Source organism: Scomber scombrus, chromosome 18 (genome assembly GCF_963691925.1).
Source record: "Scomber scombrus chromosome 18, fScoSco1.1, whole genome shotgun sequence".
NCBI classification, from domain to species: domain Eukaryota; kingdom Metazoa; phylum Chordata; class Actinopteri; order Scombriformes; family Scombridae; genus Scomber; species Scomber scombrus.
The window spans coordinates 27,149,576-27,177,027 of NC_084987.1; the positions used below are offsets into that span (position 1 = coordinate 27,149,576).

Sequence of the window (27,452 nt, forward strand, 5' to 3'; positions counted from 1 at the left end):
ATTTACAGTGAAAAATGTACTAATGTGAAAAGGATCTTAAAACTGAGCAAATATTTTTGTCATGATGTCATCAATACACTGAGTTATTAATGCCTGATATCACTTAGTTTTTCTGGTTGTCTTTCTTTTATTGCTCTGCTTGTCAAGCATCTGGGACTTATGTACATTTACAAACGTATTGAAGCATGTATACGGACCAACGGAGCCAGAAACATGCCAACTCACAACAGTAAAGAGGAAGACTAAAAATGAGATTAGAACTGAACCACATGGCGTGGCATGATGTTAGGACTACAAAACTTAGAATTTAATCTGTTGACAGACAGAATTTACACAAAATATGTCAAAGCGTTTCTGTGCTGTAAACTAAAAGGTAGAAAACATTTCTGCTTATTAAATACAATCAGTCAGACAGACAGTGACAGGCAGGACGGTCCAGGACATTTCATCATATCAAATCAAAAAGTTCTTCATCAAAGGTGTTCTTGGAAGGTTATAAAGTTATTGATTTAGCTTTGCATTGTAATCACACAACAGAAATAATCATTAAGAAGATTTTGCTTCATTTACATCATATAAGAAATTAAACAAAGTACAGTAGTAATTATCTACAGAACAAGTGCAATAAAGCTGAACTCCATTCTTTTAAAATCTTCATCCCCGCTGAGTTAATTCATTTACCTTAACAAACCATTCTATTATAACCACTTTAACATTTTACAGTAAATATTCCACCAGCACCTGGTTCAAAGTACTAAAGTAATGTGTGTTTTTTCTTTCACTTTTAGGCATTTTGAGTTTTTACAGTCAGGCACCAACATTAAAGCAAACTTCTGCCAAACCTATTGAGGCTGATTCACTGCCATTCAATTCCAAATGACACAGAAAACAATTCTGCATTAATGATAATCATGTCATCACTAATGACAAGCCACCAATAATCAATGTAGTGTACAGTTGCATCAGATTGTTCAATATGAGGCTACAGAAGTTTGCATGTTAAGAAAGGTTCCCATCCCAGATTCATGACCACTGATGCTATTTGATCATTCCATTTCCAACACTGCCAGTCGTACGTTTTGACCCCTTTTGACAAGGTGCGTTACATATCACACTGTGTGAGATGGTGTAATACAATCTTGTGTCAGACTGTTTGATGAATATGTGTTACATTTTTGTGCAATGATGGAAATAGAAAAAAAAACAAAAACAACCATTTTTTATAACCACCTATTTTTGAATCTTCTCCTGTTTTGAAAATGCAGCAAAAACAAGTTCTGACAATATTTTTTCTCGAATTTGAATTTTAAAATGGGTTCTATAGAAATGTGGCGGTCATATCTACATGCATGCATCTCAGGACGGACACGGTATTTAATGTGATTTGATGTTGTATTCTGAGTGGTCAGTTTGTTTTTTTGTCTCTATCTAAATTATTCATATGAACTCACCATGCTTCTCTCACAATCAATCACCTGAGAAAGGTCAAACGTGCACAGTGTGTGGGGACCTTTGGGATCCTTCAAATATCTGTGTGATAAACACAGCAGAGATAAAACACAACGGGCCTCTTGCAACATTCACTGACACAGACACATTTGTTCTTTAACGGTATGTATGAAGGATTTAACTGAATGTTCTTACTTAGAATATTATCTTTGATAAAACTCCCAGGTGGTCCAGACTTGTTGAATGAGTCATGTACAGACAGTCTGACTCTTTCCACAGAGGATTTATCATTTCTTTGTCTGAATGAGATTCTAGTTGAAATATAATAGTGGTATCAACTCAAATGAAGCACATTATACAAATAAACTTTGTGCCACATTTATATTTTGTTCATCAATATGACTGCCATCACATTATTTCATATGTAACTGTGTCAGACAGTACATACAGACAGTAGTGTGACTACTACCAGGCTGGATTAGTTGTGTTTTCATCTCATTATTTTTGACAGCAGGATTTTACTTCCATACATTCATAAATTATTCTTTTTACTTTTTCTTTATTTTTTTTGTGTGAATAAGATTTTCTTGCAAACACAATGAAACGGGTCAATCATACACACCTCCTCATGAGCAGGTGGCATTCATTATGTTTAAACAAGCAATTTATGAGAGTTTGATGAATCCGCCTGGGAACAATGAACAAACTGATGGAGATGTAAGAGATGAATGTGAAAATGTCCTAACATGAGGCCCAGTGTTTGAAAGCTTCTGTAAGCAATTTAGCACACAGGTGGTCCCAGGCAGGTGAACCTCTACACACAACAATCCTTTAAATCACCTTAATGAAGTGCACACATGCTAACAATCATCAGTCTGTGCTTACTGTGATTATTATGGAATTTCCTAACCTAACAGAATCAACTGAATGGTCCAAAATAAATAAAGAACACCCATTTGGCCCTCTACTATGGCACTTGAAAAATGTTTAAAGGGTAATCCTCAAAGCGCAGTACTTTGATCCAGGTCTGGCGAGATGTTTTTGGCAAAGAAAAAGAAACATATATTCCTCATACAGTAAATACCTGCAAAGCAATGCTCCTCTGTGACAGAAGGCCACATCTTACTCAGGTTGCATTGTTGACAAAAAAAATAAAAATAGATTTACATAAAAATGTAAAAGTTCATATAACTATGGCCCCAGCTGCAAGTGCAATTATAATGTGTTCTGGTTTTTGTTTGTTTCACAATAGCTGTGGCTGCAGTTTGTATTGGGTGAAATAATAGCAGAGCCACTGCTGAGATCTGGAGAAGTTAGTCAAAACATTGTGGAAGTAAAAGTAGTCAAACTTTTGTGAAAAAAGTCATAATATTCCATCTTGTATGTGGGAGTTGTTGAGGACATTGAAGTGAAATGATTCCAGGTGTTGTGCACTGAGTGAATGTTGATGCTCTGCTGGGATCATTGTGGCAGAGTCACACAGAGCAACAGAACATCTCTGACCAATCCATCTGTATATTTTTGTTGTTCTCCAAACATTTTGAATCAAATAACAGCTTTATTCTCATAAAATGTCTACTTTATCTTTCAGCATCATGTTCTTTAACAACTTTATTTTTGTAATTGTGACTTTTTATCATCATAACTTAAACTTTATCTCAAAGTCTCATAACTTTTTCTTGTACAATTATGAGTTAATATCATCAAACTATTGTAAAATTATTATTTTTTTAAATGTAATATCAGGACTTATTATAGCATTTAATTGTAATATTGTGACTTTCTGATAAAATGACTACTTTTCTTCAAAAATATTCCAACTTTATTCTTTATTTAAAGGACCAGTGTGTAGGATTTAGTGGCATCTAGTGAGGTTCAATATTGCAACCAACTGAATACTCCTCCCCTTCCAAGCATGTAGGAGAACCCACAATGGCCACGAAAATGATGTGAAAAGCCCTCTCTAGTGTTTGGTTTGTCTGTTCTGGGCTACTGTAGAAACATGGTGCCTGCGTGGAAGAGGACCCACTCCCTATGTGGATCTAAAGGGCTCAGTGTAAGGTAAAAAAACACAATACTTCTTATTTTCAGGGAATTATACAATAATTAAAACATACTTATGAATGTTAAATTCCATCACTAAATTCTACACATTGCACCTTTGAGTCCCCCCCCACCCCCCACCCAGCCTCCCCAGCAGTGGCTTTGATACTCCATCTTAGTACTGTGGGGCAGTGCATATATGAAGGGAGTGTTTGAAGCTCTAAGCAGGTGACTGCTATAATCAGTAGGCATTAGGCATTAAATAGATTCCATTTTGCACAATACTCCTTCCATACAGATTTCTTTTAGCATAGACTATCATTGTAAATAACTGGGTGGGTTAGATTAGATAAATATCATCTATTTACAGTGAGGTGCAATCTAAACATTTGAATTGTAGTGAGACTCACTGCTGTCACAATGAGCTGTTTTATTACGAGCGTGGAGGTGAAGTGAACGGACTATTTAATGGACACGAATCAATCCTGTGTCTTTTTAAAGCTAATAAAATCTGTATGTATTATGGCTACTCATCTACTCCTGTTCTTTATTCACTACAGGACGCCCTGTAGTTATTGACTGACTGTAAAAGTGTAGAGACATTAATCAGGCGTGGATGTCACTGTACTTTAAAGGAAAAATCCACCCTTAAACACATTATCACTGCTTTTGGCATGTTGTTCACACTCCATTCTGACATGAACTGTATTATCGTTGTCCCTTTGAATAAATCAGACATGTGACAATATTCTGTCAAAATATTAGTGCAGTTCCAAAGACAGAAACAATCCTACAGGGAGATATTCACCCTAACCAGAACTCCCCTGACAGCAGCCTCAACATCTCAGGTCCCTTTCTGGGAGAGGTTAAAGGGCATTCTGAAAACAGAATGCTGCAGCCACAGGCGGACGAAAAGTGGGTATGTCAAAATATCATATTAGAACACTTTATCACCAAATCAGTAGAATGCACTGAACTGAGCATCACAGTGTAACCAGGGGAGAATGTTTCCATTAACTCTGACATTCTTGCTGTGCTGATACTACAGGACAGATGCAAACTGTCAGTTTTCTCTTCAAAACTGGAAGCATTAGATTCACAACGTAATAACATTTCTTTTTTAACATCTGTTAGGCTGGTACCATTTAGAGGACGGCTGGAGGACACTTGCAGAAAGAGTGGTCCTATCCACTGCTCTGCTCCACCTCTTGGCCTTCAGGGTTTCTCTCCTCTGAGGCCTCTTCAGCCTCCACCTGCGTGTGCTCCTGCACGCTCAACTCCTCAGCTTCCTTTGGTACGGCGTCACATGTACTCTGCGAGTCTTCCTCAGGTACAGGTGGAGGGGTGGGTGAGTGAATGCTACTGCTCAGGGTGGCACCGCCTTCCCTGGTCATCTCCTCAGCATGTCCGACTGAGCTAGTTTCACTGAAGGAGTCAGAGCCTGCCCCCGAGCGCCGGAATAACCTCTGACCTGTAATACAAAGACAGGAAGTGCATAAAGTGAGTGTGATGTCATTGAACAAAGAGAGAGAGAAAGCTCAGAGAGAGATAACTATCCACTATTTTCACCACTCTCCAAAAAAGGTGAGACATCAGCATGATATCTAGTTCTGAATAGGTAACCTAAAGTAACATAGAGAGGAGTGGAAACATTCCTAAAGATAGAATATGGCAAGAAACTAAATTGTGACTGCTCTGCCTGCTCTTGAAAAAGAAGACTATGTTCCTTCCTTCCTTTCCAGGAACTGCTGTGACATATTCTGAGAATATTAGAAGCACATAAAAAAGCTGCTCTCTCCAAAACACACGTCTTAAAGTTCCCCCACATCTCAAACACACTACTGAACACAGCTGATCAATGCATGACATTATAAAAGTCACAAAGGTTTTTTCCCAATTATTTTTAAGCTGTCGATGAAACTCAACACTGTGTTCACAGATGTATCACATTAAAAGCCTCCAGTGGCTCAGAGAGCATGATCTCTCCCTTTACTGGCAGACAATTCATGTAGAAATATCTGAGGAAGTGTTCAGTTTTGCTGACGATAGTTTTTTTTTTTAAAACAGCCAGGAAGAAGAGACTGGAAATGATCTGTGAATAAAAAGAGAAAGTGAGAGCCACAGAGTGTGACAGGACACTGTTGTTCTGATGGAAATAATAATGTGGAATACAGAATTTACTATGTGAGCTATTAGAATACAAGTCATTCTGCCCCAGAGACCAGTGTCTGCTATTATTTGAGAATCTGCCATGATGTGAAAAGCAGCTGTTATTGAGACAGACATGGATGATGCTACCTGGCAGTCTCTTTGATGAGGAGGTGGGAGAGTCTTGCTGGAGAGTCCTGCCTGCCTGGGCCTTAGTGGAGTATGTCCCCTCTGTGGAGTCCAGAGAACCTATAGACACACATATTAACATGTATGTTAAACACACCTAACACACACACAAACAAACATTTACATCCGTTGCTATATATTTATCTTATGCCAATCACAGCATAATAAACAGAGTACCATGGTGAGGAAACATACAGTAGCAGCCTAAAGGTTGAACACAATTACTCATTCAAGTGAATGGAAAACTGCATCCAAACTGTAGACTGGTGCTGTACACTCAGTAAGCACTTTATTAGGAACACCTGTAATTTAATGCAATCCAATACAACAGCTCTGCTATACATTCTATATTTACAAAGCTTATACAGTTTTCAGTTTTTGTTGACATTGTCAGAAAGGTGATAATACTGATTTGTGTTTATTATTGAGGTCAGAGTGGGTGTTGGTGTACTGGAATGCATTATATTGAAAGGTGTTCCTAATATTCTGTCCAGCCTGTTACCAGCCTGTATATACTTTTTGAATAAGCATGGAGGGACCCTATGTTTGACCTAAACTGAACTTTAAAGAATGCCAACTAATTACTAAACACATGGTCAGTAAATAAGGTCACAGCTATACTCCAAACAGAACAGCCCAAAGTGTGTGAGAAAAACAGGCACAAAATGACTCACACACTGACTTACTGACTTACTGACCGACTCACTCGTTCACTGACTCGCTCAATGACTCACTCAATGACTTACTTGCTGATGTACTGACTTTCTATGCTGCTCAGAGGTAAGTCATTCACTTCCTCTCTGCACCCGATTTTATGTAACAAGACATCATGCAAGTGGCCACTCAATGAGCAAGGTGACTCTACAAATACTACTGAGTAATGAATCATTACACATCTGTGTTTACTGTGTCTCACATACCAATGAATGTCAATGAGGAAGTCAATATTTGCAGTATGTGGCAAGGTCTTCAATAGTGATAATGTGGTTTAAAATACAGAAAGTTATATATACTGATGCTGGGTCTCACAACCACACAAAGCATGCTGGGTAGTATGTGCGGCTTGACTCTACAGCACTGTTCATGTCCTCCCACAGTGTTCAGAGGGCTGAATCTCACAGTCCAGTGCTGGAGTGTCACTTATGTTGACAGGGATTCTCCTGAGGGGAACTGAATGAGGGTTTGTTAAACCATCACTGAAACACACTGACACAGAGCAGCATCATTCAGTACAGCTGCTGCTTCATGTCCATGATCCCTTGTGTACTTCCAATATAGACAAATGTTGTTCATAAACAATATCTTACACCTTAATTCCTACTTTAATACTTTGGAAATTGCAGTTTTGACGACCATAAAGTTCACTTTTGGTTCTGTTGTGGAAATGTTGGGTCTCTTTAAATTAAACTTAAAAAAGTACCGTTTAGATTTGCTCTATGTGTAAAGTGCCTTGAGATGACTTGTGACTTGGCGCTATATAAATAAAGATTGATTGATTGATTGATTGATTGATTGATTGTGCTTAAAGTTAGACATTAGATTACATTTGATATGACAAGAGTTTGACTGACTGCACTGGAGAGCTCTTTCAGCAATAGTGTGTGAAGTAGCGATATCACAGGTCCTTCCTCCCTGCAGCTGTCAGACTGTACAATCAGCACTGCTCCCAGTAGCCCCCCCCCCCTCCCCCCTCCTTCCCAAACAAACCTGGACAATTTGACAAACTGCACTTCTTAATGTTCACTATGCAATATTAGTATTTCATGTATACTACTAATTTCAGCTCAACTATGCAATACAGTTGTTTTTTTCACTTTAAATCTGTGCAATAACAATATCAATGCAGAAATATTATCACCAAACACCAGTTATTACTCTTGTGCATAATGTTATGATTATCTTATTATAGTTTTTACTACTTCTGTTTTTTATTTATTTTGTACTTATTGTTTATTGTTCTTTTTTTAGTGATGCTCTTCTATTTTACTGTCCACTCTGCTGCTGTAATAACCAAAATGTACCCACATTTCATCATATACACAAACACGTAAACACGTACACACACGCACGCACACGCACACACACACACGCACACGCACACGCACACGCACACGCACACGCACACGCACACACACACACACACATACACACCTGCAGCCAGGTTGAAGGTCCTGCCCTTAATGGAGCTTTCAACTGGAGAGAACCAGTTTAACACAGAGCCGACCACAGGAAGTTGTCTCAGCATCCCCTAAAAGACACAGAGAGGATGGAAATCAAATGTTTGTGAGATGTACTGTTTTGAGGACCATGTGTTTACTACATCTATCCTTATTTAACATAATTGGCTTATCTAATTTTAAACACAAACATTAAATCCAAATCCATCTTTGCTTGTGGAATCTCAAGTCTCAACTCTGACTCTTTTAATGAGTGATCAACCAACATGTTGTCATTTTAAAAAGTAGAACATTCAAAGTGGATTCACACAAATCATAAATGATAAAACTCCACACACCTCTTCCATGAGTTTCTCCTCATTGGCTTTTTGCAGCTGCAGCTCTGCCTCCAGGATGCCTTTCCTCACCACCTCTGTCATGTTCTCCAATAGCTACACAGTAAAATAATCACTAATGTTTAGAAATGCAACGTATGAGACAACACAGTGAACATTCATTCTAATGAATAAATCACATGTCCTTTGATATATCATTTTCATACAGAATGTATTTTCTGCAACACATAAACAAAGCTTCCACTTAAACAGTATACTCATAGTTACAGCTATTGATGACCTGGAGCAGAACTTAAAGCTAATAGATTGGATACAATGATACATCATCAATGCATTTTTGGGAAATATGATTATTTGCTGTCTGGCTGAGAGTTACTTGAAAAGATGGATAAGACTCTTACAGCAGCTGATTAGCTTTGCATAAAGACTGAAAATATGGAAACAGTTAACCTGGCTCTGTCCAAAGGTAAAAATATCCATCTACAAGCACCTCTAAAGCCCACTCATTAACACAATATAGCTTGTTTAATATGTACATCCTTACAATGAAATAGTAGAGATATTAACATTAATTTTGACAGGAGTTAGGTCCATTTCTTTGTTCTGAACATTTGCCAGGCAACCTGCACTTAAGGTAAGGTAAGGTAAGAGTAAACTTTACTGATCCCCTTAGAGGGAAATTCAAAATTGACACAACAGTATTATTGTAGTAAGTAATAAAAAAAAAATCTCTAAATACTATATATAATAATCAATAAACAATCTCTAAAATCTGTGCAATATTCCCTGTCAATATTGACAGCCCCAGTCTTATTAGTGGGACTGGGAGGTAGTGGGAGCTGGTTTCAGCCACCTAAACATTTGAGATGATATTCAATTATTCCTGATAGTAAATGATCAAACTGAGAACAACTTTAACACAATTCCGATCATCTGTGATTGGGAATTGTTATTCCTGTTATTTTTCAAAGCAGCTGAATGGTGTTTAATGAAGAAAGTTCTCCACTCAGTATTATTTCATGACATTTGTTCTGAGTATATACTTTAGTATTGAGTGACTTTGCATAAGAAACAGATGTGGTTCTGAGACGTACAGGACCAGTCAAAGGTTTGGGACACACTTCATTCAAGTGAATGGGAAGGTGTGTGTAACATGTGACTTGTACTGTATATTGTATATTGTCATCAAAGACCTGTTTTCCACCAAAATACCATTTGAATTAACCTTCCACCTGTGAACTGCACACTCTGTGCTGGACACTAAAATACCACAGACAGGCAAAACTCATTTCAAGGTGAGGAAAACACCAAACTTTCATAGCGCTGCTTATGCTGCTTGTTATGCAAGTAAGGGTCCTCTTGAATTTTACATTTTAAATAATTATCTCTGTTAAAGTTTGATAGCAGTTTTTGAGATTGTAACAACCTTCATGTATCCTATAAAATGAATACAGTCGTTACCCTTCCACTCTCCTCAATGTCCCTCCCCAGTGCAGCTATGGTGTCCACCAGTTCTGAAACGTCCACGTCCTCCGTTACCATGCTCACAAAGATACAGTCCTCTGTCCCAAACTCAGGGCCTAGGATGGAAAAAAAGAAGGAAACGTTTAGAAAGATAGATTACATTGTTCACAGGCCTGTCAGATGTAAAGAGGAACTAACCAGTGGAGAAGATGATGTCAGTGTCAAGCTCTTGTAGTTTCTTCAGCAGCTCAGTGTTGATTTTCTTCAGCTCCTGTTGTGTCCGGCCCTCATCCGTTTCTTCAGTCTGTGGCACGTACCTGAACATCGAGCACAATAAGTGGTGCAACCATAAAACTTTGTACCAAATAAATTGTCAATAAAACACCATATCAACTAGTTTGGCATGATCTTACATTGTAACTTTTTATATGAAATAAAGGTAATGGAATACAATTGTTCTAAATATCACATGTAATAACATTTACATTTTTTTTAAATGAAGTAATCATTTGCATAAGTCCACTTAAATACACTGTAGATGGATAAAATATTGAATATTTATATCAGGAGCATTCAGTCTTACTTACTTGGTTAAAATGGTGGAAATGTCATTTCAAATGATATAAAACCAACAAAAATACTAAATGTACATTTTAACAAACCTGATGCTGCTTTTAAAACTATTTTTAACATAGTTTTGAATTGCTCATCTTGCCAAACCTTATTTGTTACTGACCCATACAAGACTGATGGCTTCATCTATCTATTAAAGTGATGGATTTTGTCTGTTATATAGATGTTTCTTAGGGCTTTATTCAGGCATGACAGGATATTTATGGAAACAGCAACAATGTCTGCATGCTATTTGGCTTGCAACAGGGACACTTTTATTTCTGTGCCACCACCTCATTTATCTGAGTAGGTGCTCTGACTAGAATTCACATCCCTATCACCACCAAGCAGCAGTCTCAACTCTATCCAGCTGCTGCAAACACGATGTTACTCTCTTAAAACTCCACCTGACTGGTTTTATCACCCTAAGCATCAGTATGAAGTTAATCCACCAGGACACCACTACACTGTAAGAAATGGAGGACAAAATCAACAGCCCTTGTTCTGTGCAAAAATGTAATCCAATACTAATTTACTAATATGAAGCTAATATGAGGCTTCAGCAGACTGAGTGAGCTGAATCAAGTCTTTCACAGTTACAGCCTATGTGAATGAAGCTCCTTTGGACGTGCTCAGAGTAAACTTCAAATTATATTTGTCTTTACAGATGTGATAGCTGGAATATTTTTGCGGTCTGGCATTTTAGACACAAATATTTTGGTAACAACAAGCTCCGACTTGAGTGTTTTGGTGACATATCTCAGAGCTGATCTCCAGCTGTCCTCCAGACGCAACTTGTTTTGCTGAGGCCTCTGCACCCAATTAACTTTAGTTTGTGTCTATTTTTATCTGCTGTGTTCTTAAAGAAAGCGGAAGCAAACACACTCCAAACATTTCATTCCAGAGATCCCAAAAGGACCGAGCTGTGACTAATACTGTCAAAGTGGACATAATTACACTGTTTGTGCGGCTCAGTATAAGAGGGGCTTTGTATGAACAACATGACTGCAACATGTTGCAACATCACTGGCTGAGTGGACAACAGTTGACAATGAGGGTAAGTGTAAAGGACCGTCCACACTGAGAACTATAACTATAACTATAACTATAACTATAATTATAACTATAACTATAACAACAATGATGTGAACGTCCACACTGAGAACGATAGCGTTCTGTAAACAGCTGTGTCCAGTACGAGCTGCGTGCTCCAGCTGTGTCTGCAGCTAAGTGTTGATGAGCTGTTACTGCTGTAGTATGTTGTAGAAATAAAAAGAAAAGCAGCAGAGTTCAGAGGTGTGTGCTGATTCAGTGTGTTGATCAGAAGTATTTCACACACTAGTTGCTGTTGATGTTTCAGTATTTACATGTTGAAGCGCTGTGTGTAAAAGTGCACCGCTGCAGCAGTGACACACAGTATGAGCACAGATCTGCTTACAAAGATCTGCTAACTTTGTTGTTTTTTTTTATTATAATAGAGAACAAAGTTCCAGCATCTTAGTAATAATAAAGATCTATGTAAATAAATCACCTCTGGGTGTCATCCTGCTGGTGTGAACTCCATCCACTCCAATTAGAACGACATTTAAAACTATACAATTATAGTTATCGTTATAGTTACTGTTCTCAGTGTGGACGGCCCTTAAATATGCTGTAATTGACCATCCATCCAGCCTGTCAGTTAGATGGTCCAGTATTGTAGGAGAGTTAGTTAATGTGTTCCTCTCATAACCTTCAAATCTACTATCACTGAGCCTATCCCAAATGTTCCTCATGTACCTCTCCTACATGCATTGCTTACCTCAGTAACTTAACCAGAGGTATACATTAAAACTATTGCTGGGACTGCTGAAAAATAATTTAAAAATCCAAATTCTGATTTTGATATTGCACACATTGAAAAGATGCCAAAACTAATTAATAATCTTTTTTTTTTTTTATCATGTTGCCATAAAAGCCTTCCAGACTTACTGGACAGCTCCCAGGCCAGGCCAGCTGAGCTCCTCCATATATCTGATTGAAGGTGCGTGTCGGTGGGTCTCCTCTCTGAAGTCCTGTCTGAGGGACATTGTGGAGTTCATCATAGGCACCAGCTCTGATAGCTTCTCCACCAGGTCCTCCACATCCTCCTGCTGGGTCCCCAGAACTGGACGGGAGGGGACAAAGTCATGCATGGTCATATCTCTTTTATATTATATTTCTGATGCTATTTAAACTTTTCTGGCACTAATGAACATATATTAAAGTGTGTGTGTGTGTGTGTGTGTGTGTGTGTGTGTGTGTGTGTGTGTGTGTGTGTGTGTGTGTGTGTGTGTGTGTGTGTTACCTGCAGCAGTCAGGAGGGGGCTGAAACGAACACAGGTACCCTCATCTTCAAGCTCCACGACATCTATCCCACTGTTGGGAACAAGCTGGGCCAGCTGCTCACCGAGCTGCAACCAAGAAAACATTAATTTAAAAAGGAAGACAAGGTGGGCAATTTAACAGTTATGTGTTAAGAACAATGACAAAAAACGAGATGGATTTTGTGGCAAAAGGTTCAGTTCTGCCTAAAAGTATTGTTATAGTACTCAGTAGTGGCAGCACATAAACAAAAAATCATCTGTATTCAGATGGAATGTGTCAAGTTATCGTCCCAACATCCATATATCCATGGTGACATTGTAAATAGTATCAGTATTAGGGCCAGTATTCATCAAACTGCTAGAAGTTACATTTTGGACCTAAAAATCCTTCATTTCTACTGATAAACCTCAGAATAAACATGGCCTCAGACGTCTCTTAAGTTAGTTCAGACTAGATCCTGTGGATGAAGCTGAGCATGCCTTTGTCTAACTGTGCTAAATATCATTGGTCATTATTATTAATATAGTAAATTAAGATTGGAGATGTTTTGGCTTTAACATTTGTTAAACCACTAATCACTTTCTACTCATCTTCTTTGTCTGGGCTTGTGAGTGTGGTACCAAATTCTCTTTCTAATATGATTTCTCCCTCATACTTCATCTATCAATGACAATAACAGAATACCCTGAAGCATTTTTTTTTCTAGTTTCCATTTCTGACAATTTTCTATTATTTCATCCCTATTTATATAATTATATATGATACATATATTAGATTGCTGTTCATTTCACACAATACGGTCACACATAATATTAATTATTATTATATATTTTTTAAGTATACTGTATATGTTTTAAGAATAATATACAACTGAGGTGTAGACCTAAAAACCAAAACTATTAACTTAAAGCTAAACGGTGTCATAGAGCAGAGAGAACCTGAGACATCACTACAAGCAACATATTTCATATTACACACAGACATTTGATCCACTGTTATTATAGAAATAATTATTGATACAAAACTATCAAAAGTAGCATAGGCACAAAAATAAAAGTGGAGAAACACTCACCCATCTGTTGAAGGTATCAAGCACCTCTTTCTCACCAGCACAGTAACCCTCCACTGACCCCCCACTGGATGCTAATGACATAGGAAAGGATATGGCAACTTAAATTGGATATAACTGCATAGTGTGATAATATCAGCTGTGTATTATTATTATTATTATTGTATTCCTTTTCTCTCAATTATTTTAGGAATCATTCTTTAAGCATGAGCACCGACTGAAAGGAAGTCATAAATCATCAAACAGGAGTCAGTAGATAGCCAGAAAAACCTGAGACAGTTCCATTTACTGAGTTGAGACCAAGGGATACAAATGAAAACTAACAACAACTAAGTGGCCCTTTTTTGTTGAGCTCAGACAAAAATGTTACACAAATCTATTTGTTTTAAAACATGATTTAAACAACAAATATGAAAACTCAATTTCGCCGAAAGCTACAATGAGAGGGGTGAAACATAAAGGGCAGTCTTCAACTTAATATGACCGTTAGAAGATTTTGAAAACATGTAACATGAATAAATTGTTATTGAGACATGATTTCCAAACACCTTCTCATAACTTGAGGCTATGACATCACATGCCAGACTTGTGCCAATTAAAATGCAGTTAGGAAACAAAAATCATACACCATCCTACTGGTTTCGGGTGTATTGTCAAATCTTTTGGTGATGTTAGATCCAACACTGAGCAGCACAAAAGAAAATGTTGAATTACAGCAAGATACTGAATATCAATGCAGACTCACTGCTGGACTGTTCTGAACATCGTTTAAAACACTTGATATCTACCATGCAGAGAACGTGTCAGTTGACTTGTGGACATATCATTGATTTTGCATATTTTGAAAATTATGGATATCTGAATTCACCACAGGTTGCAGTGGGACACATCAGTGATTGTGTGGAAAAAATGTCAGCTCTCTATGAACTATAGTGAAATTTTAATTACTTTTGGAAGTTTTGACTGAAATATTGATGAATACCTGAGTTTATGCTCATAAACCACTCCCCTTTTTACTAATCATTAGCAAACTTTATACAATGAATTGAACATGAATGTAAAGTTCGATGTTATTTCGCCACCATCTGGCCAATCACTGTAATTTTGTCTGAGTAATTGGTGAGATTTACAACCTATCTGCCAATTTTAGGAACTGTAGCTGTTACAATTTCTGAGACCCAGATACCTTTAGGGCACAGAATAACAGATACAACAAGGTTACAGAAGCTTTGCTGCTTGGACCCCTAAAAAGTTCACCACAGAGATTCTGTCCAGTGGTACATTACTGTTTCTATTTGACACAAAGTCTTTTTTTTTTTAATTGGCTCAATCATGTTCAGAGGGTTGAAGGAGTACAGCGCTTACCAGCACTCATTTCCTGGGAAAACTTGAATAGCACCACAGGAGAGTTGAGTTCATCCTCCACCTGTTGGACACACAAAGACACAGATCAGGCATCCAGGATTCAGTGATCATTACAATTATACTTAACAAGTGATCTACTGTATGGCATGCAAAACCATTGTCATTAGTTAAAAGGGTGCGATGCAAACATGGATTTAAGACTTTGCTTTGTGTCTTACTTAAGCTACTATATCTCATGTGCATGGTAATTGTAACTTTATGTCATATACAGTTCTTGTTTGAGTGAAAATATCCCAGAGTCATTGTCTCTCAGTAGTAAGGAGCAACCCAAACCAAAGCTACAGCTCCAGATGAGAAGATTTGATAGGATAGATTAATCTGCAATACTAAAAAATATTTGGTATTGGGCATTTCCTTTTGCTCCATTATCACTGTAAAATATTTCAAAAGAAAGTCTATTAAGCATGCACACCGGTTATTGATGTAGACAGTGCCTGGACACATCTGCTTTCTTTAGTATGTCACCCATGGTTGGTGTCTCCTGTTTAGTACTCCATTAATATGTAGGTCAAATTTAGCCAGAATCAAATTCAGCAAACCATTGATCTTAGTGAAGTTACTTGTGGTATACTTCTTCTATCTTTTGAACCCCTACGACAGGAAATAAAACCCACAGTGAAGCCCATCATTGATGACATCCAGGTGAAAGGTTAAGGCAAGCATCATGCCTGGGTGGGGCTGAAATGAAGACTAGTGTTAATGTGAGGGTCATGAATAATTCACAGGCATGTGTGGTGTTGTTAGAAAACCAGCAAGTCAACTCCAATATGTATTACACATAACAAGGGACGAATGGTTATTGGACCCAGACCAAGCCTAAAAGCCTCAGTATGCTCCAAACAAAGTGCTTGTTGGGGTTTGTCTAAAGATGTCTGAAACCCCTGTTCCAATTGTGGAATTGTTCTGATATTTTTGTGACTTTCCAAAACAGACAACCAACACCCACTTTTCCCAGTGGTTGGCCAGATGTGTCAAGGAGGCAAAAAGGTGTGGGGTTTGAGCTCCTCTCTCAGGCTCTTTTTTTTGTTTTTCACACAATGCCTTTTGAGGACATTTCAAACGGGTATTCATAATTTTGCTTTTGCATGCAATCACAGTACGTTTCCATGTATCTAATGACGGCAGACTGCGGCTGGGCTGAGGCACAGGCAACTGGCTTTCTTCACTCAGTATCAGACCTTAAAGACCACAGGGCAGACATCAGTAAAGAGGGGTAAAGGTCATTCATAACTACCATCAAAAGCATGAATATGACTAGCACAAAACCCAGCATTAGAAGAAGCATTAGACACTCTGACCTCATAAAGTCAACCTTGCATAACATGAAGTTGAGAATCACATATCAGTCATTAAGATTTATCCTCTGTGGTCCATGAATCGCTGTCTGGTAATCCAAGGAATATTTGTGGAGGTATTTCAGTCTGGCCTAAAGAGGTGGAACACCCAAACCACTGACCTTGCCACAACACTTCTGTGGCCAAGAAGACAGCACCACCTTTGGCTTATTTTCTTTAAGTATCTTCAATAGGATATTTAGTTTTAAGTTTTTCAGTTTTTCCTACTGAGTGTCAACTTGGTGCAACATTCCAGCTTAAAGTAGATATGGAGTTTTGTTCAAAGAAAAATCAGTAAGACCTGGTTAGATGATCTTACAGTTCTGCCCGTACAGTACAGGGTTATCATTTTAATCTTATATTCTTATTTAGGGTGACACTGTGACATCTGTCAAGGGACAACAGATGGAAAATAGCTTCTTGGCTGACTCTGGCACATTTACAGCAATGTTTATTATAGTGCACTGTGCCGTGTTAAATAAACTGACAAATAAATGAAATATATGATCAATTGACCATGGAAGACTCGAGCTAAGCAGCTACAACTGTATCAGCAACTTCAAGCATTCTCAGCTACCTACAGTTTCTCCTGCGATAACTTGTGAAGGCCAGGGAATTAAAAAGTCCAGCAGAGACACCACCATGGGTCTTTAAGAGACCCTACTAATCTAATTTCAAAACCCTTATAAGTATGGAAACAACAGCATCAAAGTGATTTAACATGTTGATTATATGCTGATGAACAGCAATTCCTACTTTCTTAGAATACAGTAAAAGTATACACCAGGTGGAAGTGAGTTGCTGTCCCAAGTGAAGGATTTAGAGTATTTTGAGGTCTTGTTCTCAAATGAGGGTAAGATGAAGTGTGAGGTTGACAGGTGGATCGGTGCAGCATCAGCAGCAATGCAGTCATTGTACTGGACCATTGTGGTGAAGAAGGAGCTGTGCTGGAGGGCGAAACTCAATTTAACAGTCAGCCTACGTTCCAACCCTCACCTATGGTCACAACTTTATATTAGGGTAGTGATTGAAAGAGATTGTGGATACCAGCAGCTGAAATGACATTCCTCAGCAGGGTGGCTAGACTCAGCCTTAGAGATAGGGCGAGGAGTTCAGAGATCCAGAAAGAGCAGTGGAGCTGCTGCTGTGTTGAATCAAAAGGTACCATGCTGAGGTGGTTTAGGCATCTGGTTAGGATCCTCCTGAACACCTCAATGTCCAACTGGTAGCAGACTCCAGGGCAGACCCAGAACATGCTAGAGGGATTACATATATCTCCTGGCCTGGGAACACCTCAGAGTAGCCCAGGAGAAGCTGGAGGACATTACTGGGAAAATGGATGTCTGAGTTACCTTACTCAGTCTGCTGCCACTGTGACCTGGTCCTGTATAAGTAGTTGAAAATGGATGCATGGATGGATGAATGTTGACCAAGGTTCAGCTATGCTTTTTAATGATTGGATGAGTAATTGAAGGCATGGCTTACTCTTTTCATCCTCCCTACACCCTCACTTCATATTTGAAACATTCCGAGAGGTTGAATGAAATGTTCAGTGTGCATAAATATTCACTATACTATACAGGTGTTTGTTTCTAAATGACCATCTAAAAAATTGGCCTGATAATACTACCAAGTCATATATCCATTCTGCCTATGTAATTTTTAGTTGACATGGAAACTGCAGTTGGTAGAAGTATTAACTTATTGTTTTTCCATGGTGGAAATATCCTAGTAAGTGAAGAGTTAACTTACCAGCACCAATTACAACTTAAGAGTTGCAATTTCTCAAAGTCAACTCACAACAACCAAAACAGCAACAATGACTTCATCAAGCGTGTCAGTATTTTTGAGGGCACAGCCATCAATGAGCACAACAGCACACCTATGACAATCACTGAACAACTCAGCTCCAAAGACATGGGCTAAAACGTTAAAATGCCATGGCAAATTAGAGTCTCCAGTCCCAATATTTGAAAATAAATACTCTTGACAAGTTCTGTAAAATCTTGACACTGAGGTTAGTATGCCATGAGCATGACAGGGAAGTATGCTTTGTGGAATACATAGCCTGCTCTCTAACATAGAGACAAACTTCCTATAAAGTAAAGAGTTTGCATATTTATAGATATGGACAATGGATATTAACACATTCCAACACTAGGTCACAATATCAAAGGTTAATATTATGAATACTGGGATATTTATAACTGATTCTTAAAGTGACATCAGTGGTCTAATGACATTGCAAGGTATTTGGATTTTAAAGAATCAGTGTGAAGGATTTAGTGGCATCTAGCAATGAGGTTGCAGATTGTAACCAACTGACTTACTGCTCCTCCTCCCCCTCCTCTTCCAGTTGACTTTTGTGTAGGAAAGGGATGTCCAAACTATTCCATAAAGGGTTCATGTGGCTGCAGGGTTTTCATTCTAACCAAGTAGGAGCACACCAGGCTTGACTCATTTAATCAACTGATCTCAGTCTTCAGACAGCTGACAGGTTGAATCATTTGTGCTCTTGGTTTGATGAAACAAAAACCTGCAGGCACACAGCTCTTTATGGAGTAGTTTGGACATGCCTGGTGTAGGAGAACTGCAAAGACGAAAGACCCTCTTTAGAGCCAGTGTTTGCTTTGTCCGTTCTGGGCTTCTGTAGAAACGTGGTGGCGCAACATGGCGGGCTCTGTGGAAGAGGACCCTATCCCTCTGTAGTTTCTAAGATTCTAAGGTAATGAAAAAACAACTACTCTTATTTTTAAATGATTATACAATAATTAAAACATGCTTATGAATATTCCATAATATATTCCATTTCAGAGATGCCACTAAATCTTACACTGCACCTTTAAACTAAAAGAAGTGATGAGTTGCAACAGCACATAACACACTCATTAATTATTCATGACCCTTCTATTTCTTCCAAAAAGGCAACAAAAACATAATGAGTGTGCAGAGGCATTCCCTGAAGTACCTCAAAGAACATGCCTGAGTGGTCCACATCCTAAACAATTAGGAAGAAGTGAACAGTCGATCAGCCAATGGAGACCCAAATACCGCTGAGCTGATGTGGGTGAAGGGAAATGGTCAGGAGTGCAAGGAAGAAAGAAAAGGAAGAAAAGGGAGAACAGTGGGGGAAGGAGCAGGGCAAGGTTGGAGTGAGGGAGACAGGCAGAGGCTTGGTCCCACCTACAATAGAGAGCATGAGAGAGCCCAGAACGTCCCGCAGTGAAGCCCCGGAGATGGGCGGAATCGGTGACACCACGCCCTAGAACCAAGGCAACCCACACTGACTATGAACTACAACTATACACACACACATACATACATACAGAAAGCACTCACACAAGTTTCTACTGGCATATACACATTTATCACTAACACAGTGGTTCTAAACACTCTGCAGCATCTTCACAGTGAATGTGGCTGACATTCATCCTGCTTTTACCAAGCTATGATGAGCTTTAGCACCACTGTGTGATGATTCAGACCCCAGAACACTGGTTGTTCACTGCATCTCAATTACAGTATAGGTAATGTGTAATTTTAGCAATCCCAGCCACTTAACTAAGATAAATTCACATCACATTACATATCAGAGTAGTTTGCATTTAGTGGATGCCAGTGAACAAGCCTTGAAGCAAAGTGTACACGCAAGGCTGTCTCAGTATCAACAGAACTCTGGTTTTACCATGCTCAGAGCCTCGACGAGAGAGATCTCTGTCTCAAGCACATCCTATAAACAGAAATGGGTTTTGTCTTTGAACAGCTGGAGGTCATTTCTTGATGAGTTACATAGCTCTGATCCTTTGTGCTCCTGGAAACTTTCTCACAGCAAACACAACATACCTGAGCTTAGAGCTGCTGTGGTTACTGCATTACCACGGTATCCTAATCACATCAAGTCAGCTTTCAGTACTACTTTGAGAATTCATTATTATAATGTCTGTTATTTCATAACACATTTTGTTAGAAATTTGTACTTTTATCATCATACCTTAAATGTCATATTTTTAAATAAGATCCTGAAGGTTAGTATTTTTTAAATCCCAGCTGTGTAGTCTGTCAGTAATTAAAACCAGGCAGGGCAGCATGTAGTGGGCAGTGCTGTGCATAGGTGACTGTAGCACTATGACACAATTATTAGGGTTCTATATTTAGTAAGGTACAAGCATGAGGGAACAAGTTATAAAATAATTAGTTTGTAGTAAACAATAACTGTACAGATTGGTATTTTCCAGTATCTGTATCCCTTACTTGGTACTGTTTCCCTGCTTCTTGTATGTGCTGTGTTTCTTCACTTATTTGAGTGAAATAGCCATTATAAAATTCTCACAAAATATCTGACAACCTGTTCATCATTTAGTATAGTAGACATGTGTTATTATTGATAGCAGGACATTAAGAGATTACCTACCGATGTTTTGATGGAGGTCAGACTTTTTAACTTCTGCAACAGTTGCTGGCTCTGATGGGAGAGAGATAATTGAATTGAATTGACTTTGTTTATATGACACATGTGTACCAAACGTAATTTCTGGCAACAATTTACTGCTAATGTTTCAGATATTATGTTTGTAAGGATTTCAGTCAGCAGTCATAACTGCTACTCATCAAGCTCCCAAACATCTAATGCTTTGTAAATCTTCTGGAGGGGTCTGGAGTTCTCACACACTACCTCACCCACAAATCACTATGAGCTGTGAGCTTCGGTGTATTTATACTCACCAGAGAAGTGCCGTGTCTGATCTTCTGGACGATTCCATTGTGACCGAGGTACTGCAGAGAGAGCCAGAGAGGCAGTGCTCGTAGCTTCTCCACTGGCTGGCTGGAGGTCAAACCTGCTGCCAGAGACTAAAACAAAACACAGAGAGAAAGAAGTGAGGCATTTAGAGAATGACAAAGACACTGACCATGGAAGGAATACTACTAATCTACAACTGATCTTAATGGATAAAAACTCATCTGAACTTGGATGGGTCAAATACTGGGTAAAACTACCCAAAAAGATGTACTGGATCAATTCTTTTGGAAGTGTACTCTATATTAACCTACCAGTGCTGGGTCTTCATGTCTGTAGAGGGTGACAGCAGTTACAGCAGGCAGTCCCAGCCACAGACCTGGCGTCAGCGTCATGCTGTCACTTTTGGTGGCTGCCTGGAGGCAAAAGAGCAGTGTACACACAAGTCACAAGAGATAGTCAATAGAACATGGCACAACCAGGGTGTCTGGCTTCTATAATCAGTGATGAGAGACAATAACATTTGAAGGGATGGCTCAGAAGTTAGCAGGTGTGAAGAATTGAGAGTCAGATGCAACACACAGTGCAGAAATGATTAGAGCTCTTCCCAGACATGGAATTTGTATCATTGCTGGTTTCATCTCTCTGTAAAAACAATGACTTTTGGGCTCTCAAGACTTTTACAGAAAGAGCTACAATGATTATTGATATTCTGAATCTGGTCCTGAGGGGGAGTGTAGCACTGCTGAGGAGTATTAGTTCAAGTAATACTATGACTCCTTATTACAGGTTTATAACTCTACCAGTAATGACTACTTCAACCAAAGAATGACAAGAAGATTATTTTATTGCTTAAATACTTTTTCAAGTAATTAATAAACATCAAGAAAGCAAAGATCATATAAAGATTGTGAAGCAGAAACACAGTATGTTTTTTCTGCTTTTCTATTTTGTTCCTCACAACCTCTTAGATTTATCTCGCGACCCCTTTAGGGTTCCCAAGCCTCAGATTAGTCTGAGCCCTTTCATGGCAAAGATCTATTAAAAGATACGTGAATGAAAACATTTTAATGAGATTACCACGACAGCAGAGGTGGCCTGACCCAGTGCCAGAGTTGCCAGGTTGACTCTGAAGAAGAAAATCACAGTATTAATATTATACTGAGGAGAGCAGAGACTTTAATGATTACACTGGACTCATATAAGCAATAATGATCACAATGATCATTTGTATGTAGATAATTTGTATGTGAGGCTGCATGTTTATCTTAAAGAACATATATTTTATGGCATTGGTGTTATTACCTGAACAGACAAAAGCAGTGCAGAGATAAACTGCAACCTTTGCAATATATTTCCTATTGCGTGCCATGTTGGTACATTTGGGTTGCTTTAAGACAAACATTTAAAGAGGAGGCTCTCCCAAAAGCAAACACTAAAGCTAACAGTATCACGAAGAAGGAAGGCACAGAGGAAAACAATATACATGTTCATGTTCATGTGTGCTGAAGCTGCACTGACATTACATCTGATGTGGAACATTTATTTACAGCTGCACATACAGTATGAAGTTATCTCATTTGGTGAACTAATGTTAAACATGAGGTGCGTACTTTAAGAACATGTAAAGTAGAGAGAAATATAAATGACCCACCCCTCCACATGGAGCCACATGTTGTACTGATCACACAGCTCCTTCAGACGACTCAGCTTGTCTGTATGGCCAGCTCCAGGGGTACCTGGAAGATAAGAATGAACAAGTTCACATCTACTCTCATATAAATAGTTGTAGGCAGTGAAGTGTAGTGTTTGATCAAGGTGTTCCTTCACCTGCGTTGGCGATCAACAGCAAAGGAAGTTTCCCAGCATCTACGTCCTCTTTGATTAGTTTGTCCAACAGAGCAACATCCTGATAGTGAAGGATATGAGTAAAAAATCACTTTCATTTGAACTTCCTGAAAGTTATCCGTGTTTTAAATGTGGATTCTCCTACCATTTGGTGTTGGGATCCAAAGATGGTGTTGCATGGGACTGTGCACAAACTGGAGAGAGGCAGGCCGAGCTAACAACACAGAGTGACATTTAAATCAGTTTCTATTATACATGCAAATGAAAAACTATTTAGAATCCTGCAATACTGTACCATAACATAGCATAATACTAGTAGTGTTAACAAAATGATATTTATAAATTCCCTTTACTAACTGACTTAATGCTCTTTCCACACCCTGTGCAGCAGTGATGTAATGCTGCACTTGAGATCAACATGAAAGCAACCAGCATGTTATTAGCAGAGATTAAACAGATGTCTTTAAACTCCACAAATGTGATTTGTATGGTTCCTAAAGTTTGGATGCCCCTTTTCATTCAAGGGTTTTTCTTTATTTTTTCTACACTGTAGATGAATACTGATTACACACTCTCAGCATTCTCCAGACTTTTGAATGGTAGGCCTACACTATATGCACCAATGTTTCATGTTGTACATGTTAAACAACTCCACAAAACATTTTAAACTTCTAATATAACATTTTTAATCAAATAATAAGTAAAGAATACTCTGAAATATAAAATTCAGTGAGTATTGAAGTTTGACACTGAGCACATAGTTATTTAAAACTTGATAGTGATTTAGTCGGGTTACCTCCAGAAGCCTTGAAAAATCAAACACTGAATGGCAACAATTGATGCTATTGCTTCATTTTTCTATCTAATTTTGTAAGTTTGTATTTTCCACCCTTCCTACCTGGCTGCACAGATGCTGTCCCAGACCAGGCCTGCAGGAGGCGCTCTGGTAGATGACTGGCTGTTTGGAGCTGAGGACTGCATAGCCCTCAGAGGCATATTCTTCATAACGGGCATTGATGACGAGCCGACACACTTTGACAAGACCATCCCTGTCATCTTCATGGAAGTAGGCTGAACCACTCTCATACCTGAATGAAAGAGTACATATTATTACTAATATTAATATTATTATTATTTCATATAATTCAAACACAGATACACTTTTTGAAAACTCAAAAGAGGAAATAGATTTACTACAAAGGCTAAAAAATCTAACAAGAACATATATGACAGAACTAATGGAGTTCATCCTCCAAAACTGTGAAATGATCTTAATCTTTCTAATGGATTTTATTTATCTAAATAACAAGAACATTAAACTACAAATATACACTGTATATGTATTTCACACATACATACTGTATACATGCATAGGCATCCATATCATATGTGTTTATGTATGCATGCATCCATGTACACATACTGTATATACATTACATACTGTACACACACTGTAACATTGAGTCAACAGGATAAAAAAAACTAAACCTAATTTATCCTAATGGAATCATTTTGAACATTCTGGACTGTACAGCATTCTTTAAAATCCTTCTTATGGTCATTCTATAGCTTCACCACTACTGAAGCCATTCAAGGTAATACTTGCTCCTCTCTTTGCAAGCATGTTTTGATTAATTAAAGAACACATTAATAATAATAGTTTGTCATTTAATTTGAACCAAAACACCACTCAAATTGTAATCCCTTTCATGCAACTGCCCCTTTAACACTGGTATCAAAAACATGTGGGCCTCACTTCACAGCAACTGTTCAAATAAAGCACAAGGAAGTCACTAAAGTCATTAAGTTTCCAATTATACTTGCAGTAGGGTTCATTTTCAGGAAGTCATATATTTATATGAGAGAGAGAGAGAGAGAGAGGGGGACTTCAAAAAGGACTTTGTTGAGTTGCCATGTCAGTGAGAGTAAGCTGCTGTGCTCCTCTTGATGCCTGTAACCATGAAGTGTTGTCTGTGTAGTCTCAGGATTACCTGAACAGTCTGCAGAGCCACAGTGTGGTGTCAGACAGGATCCGAGTGGTCAGCTTCCGCAGTCGTTCTCTGTCCAACACTGAGATGTAGGCTGCCAGGCTGTGACCCAGCAGCGCCATGTGACCCTGTTCACCCACATTCTGCATCCTACTGGAAACACCAGACAACAGCTTTATCAGACTGCACACTTTGAACTAGTGGATGTCTGTTTTTCTCCATTCCTTACTAGTTTATGAAGGAATCTTCAGTGAAACTACATTAGCTTTATTTTTGAGTTCTCCTCTCAGTGCTTCTTTCCTTCTATCTAACAATCAGGACATGTAGGTGTTTCATATAAACAACCACTCTAGCAGTGCTGTACAAGAATGTGTTTTATAAGAATACTTCCTTATTCTAAAGAACACAATGATTCATCAGTAAATGATATGCCAGAAATGACACAACCTTTTCACTGTTGACTTTACACACTGAACTAAAACTGCCACAAACCTCAGACGCTGCATCATCCTCACTCATAGTTAAACACAGTGGTGGAGAGTCATTACGTACATTTACTCAGGTACTGAACTTAAGTACAGTTTTAAGATACTTGTACTTTACTGTAGTATTTCCATGTGATGCTACTTTCTACATCTCAGAGGGAAATATTGTACTTTCTACTCCACTACATTTATTTGACAGCTTTAGTTACTTTTCAGATGAAGATTTGACACAATGGATAATATAACAAGCTTTATAAATACAACACATTGTTAAAGATGAAACCAAAAAGCAGTGTGTAGTCAGGGTCACATCTCAGATGTCTATGAGTTGGTAACAGCTTCACCAAATAGTGATTTTCCCTCTAAACTGCTTTCATTTCAATAAATGTTCAAATGATCCAATATTTCAGCAAAAATCAAAGATTAAAGAAAAAGTCCAAAAACTGAAGAAACTGACTTTTTCTTCTTTCCTCTCCCATTAATCATCTCACCACCCCTCACATTTATCTGATGACCCTTTGCTGGGGCCCCACCCCTAGATTGGGAACCACTGGACTAAACTAGCTAACTGTATATAAAGTAGTGTAAACTAGCTCCACCTCTATTAATAATCTAATGATGTCATATATAATAATATATCAGTCAGAGGGACCAAACTACAACTTTTACATTTAACTTTTACTGTAGTAGGATTTCTCATGCAGCACTTTTACATGTAATGGAGTATTTTAAATTGTTGTATTTGTACTTTTACTTAAGTAAAGAATCTGAGTATTTCTTCCAGCAAAGGTTACACAGTATTTGTTACTTATTATTAGGATTTGGATTTAACATGATTACATGATTAACAGAAAATTCAAAGAGTGTAAATACAGTGGTTATGCAAGTTTTTTTCCACTGATTACTCATACTTACTGTTGGTTTGCCTTCCCCTCTTCCTCCTCCTCTTCATGAATGAGGTTGTGAACAAGGTGCAGTATAGTGGCAACATCCTGACCACTGCAAGGAACACGCAAACACGCCACTGATTAGATTAGAAAATGTTTAACTTCCAGCCTGAAGTGTGTGTGTGTGTGTGTGTGTGTGTGTGTGTGTGTGTGTGTGTGTGTGTGTGTGTGTGTGTGTCTCTTACTCTCCCTGCAGGGGTCCAGGAATGCTGGTTCTACTAAAGCGCCGTGTCTCTGTTCCTGCCTCCAGCTCTCTACACAGATGTACACCACAAACACACAGTGACACACACAGTCTGCTCTGTTATGTCATGTTCCATTCATGTGCTTCTAGGTTTGAATTCACACTTCTCATAGACAGATGCTTTATTTGTTTTACTAATTTACTGGGTGGTACTTCCTAGTGGAAAAGTTGCATAATCTCAACGAGCATGAGTGTTTGGAGTAAAAAGAAGGGACAGATGTTTGACTAACAGAGGGAGAGGGGTTAAAGGTCACAGATCTGATCATATGATCAGATCAAGTCATACTTCTATGTGATCATTACTTTTCTGGATGTCATATTTATCACTTGTGTTAATAACAAGAATGAGGCTGTAATCTCACCTCTGTCCGTCACCCAGGATCCTCATGGCTTCAGTCAGATTCTTGCCCACTTGAGCCAGCGTGACATCCACCATCATCTAAAATGTGTGTGTGTGTGTGTGTGTGTGTGTGTGTGTGTGTGTGTGTGTGTGTGTGTGTGTGTGTGTGTGTGTGTGTGTGTGTGTGTGTGTGTGTGTGTGTGTGTGTGTGTGTACTGGGAAAGAGTAAAAATAGAATATTAGAACAGTCATAGTGTTTACACACACATCTAGA

At 38.5% G+C, this 27,452-nt stretch overlaps 1 protein-coding gene across 1 annotated transcript; it reads right to left on the minus strand.

Moving 5' to 3' along the window:
• Window positions 1–285: 285 nt before the first annotated feature.
• Window positions 286–27,328, minus strand: pdxdc1 (pyridoxal-dependent decarboxylase domain containing 1). Its single transcript, XM_062437981.1, has 22 exons — window positions 27,201–27,328; window positions 26,780–26,848; window positions 26,563–26,646; window positions 25,166–25,315; window positions 24,073–24,262; window positions 23,320–23,388; window positions 23,157–23,235; window positions 22,981–23,065; window positions 22,407–22,455; window positions 21,641–21,742; window positions 21,314–21,439; window positions 21,003–21,053; window positions 15,198–15,258; window positions 13,836–13,906; window positions 12,744–12,849; window positions 12,389–12,563; window positions 10,004–10,122; window positions 9,803–9,921; window positions 8,345–8,437; window positions 7,981–8,077; window positions 5,791–5,889; window positions 286–4,963 (listed from the first exon to the last, which is right to left on the minus strand). Exons 1-22 carry the CDS (start codon window positions 27,275–27,277, stop codon window positions 4,677–4,679), a joined length of 2,358 nt encoding a protein of 785 aa, XP_062293965.1. The 5' UTR covers window positions 27,278–27,328; the 3' UTR covers window positions 286–4,676.
• Between the last annotated feature and the right edge of the window lie 124 nt (window positions 27,329–27,452).

Bases quoted from the DNA above. Each gene is read 5' to 3' on its own strand.
- pdxdc1 (XM_062437981.1), bottom strand. From the start codon at position 27,277: ATGATGGTGGATGTCACGCTGGCTCAAGTGGGCAAGAATCTGACTGAA. The intron at 24,263-25,165 runs GTAATCCTGAGA...TCTTTCATTCAG, and splicing joins TGGCTCTGCAGACTGTTCAG to GTATGAGAGTGGTTCAGCCT. The intron at 9,922-10,003 runs GTTAGTTCCTCT...TTTCCATCCTAG, and splicing joins TGACATCATCTTCTCCACTG to GCCCTGAGTTTGGGACAGAG.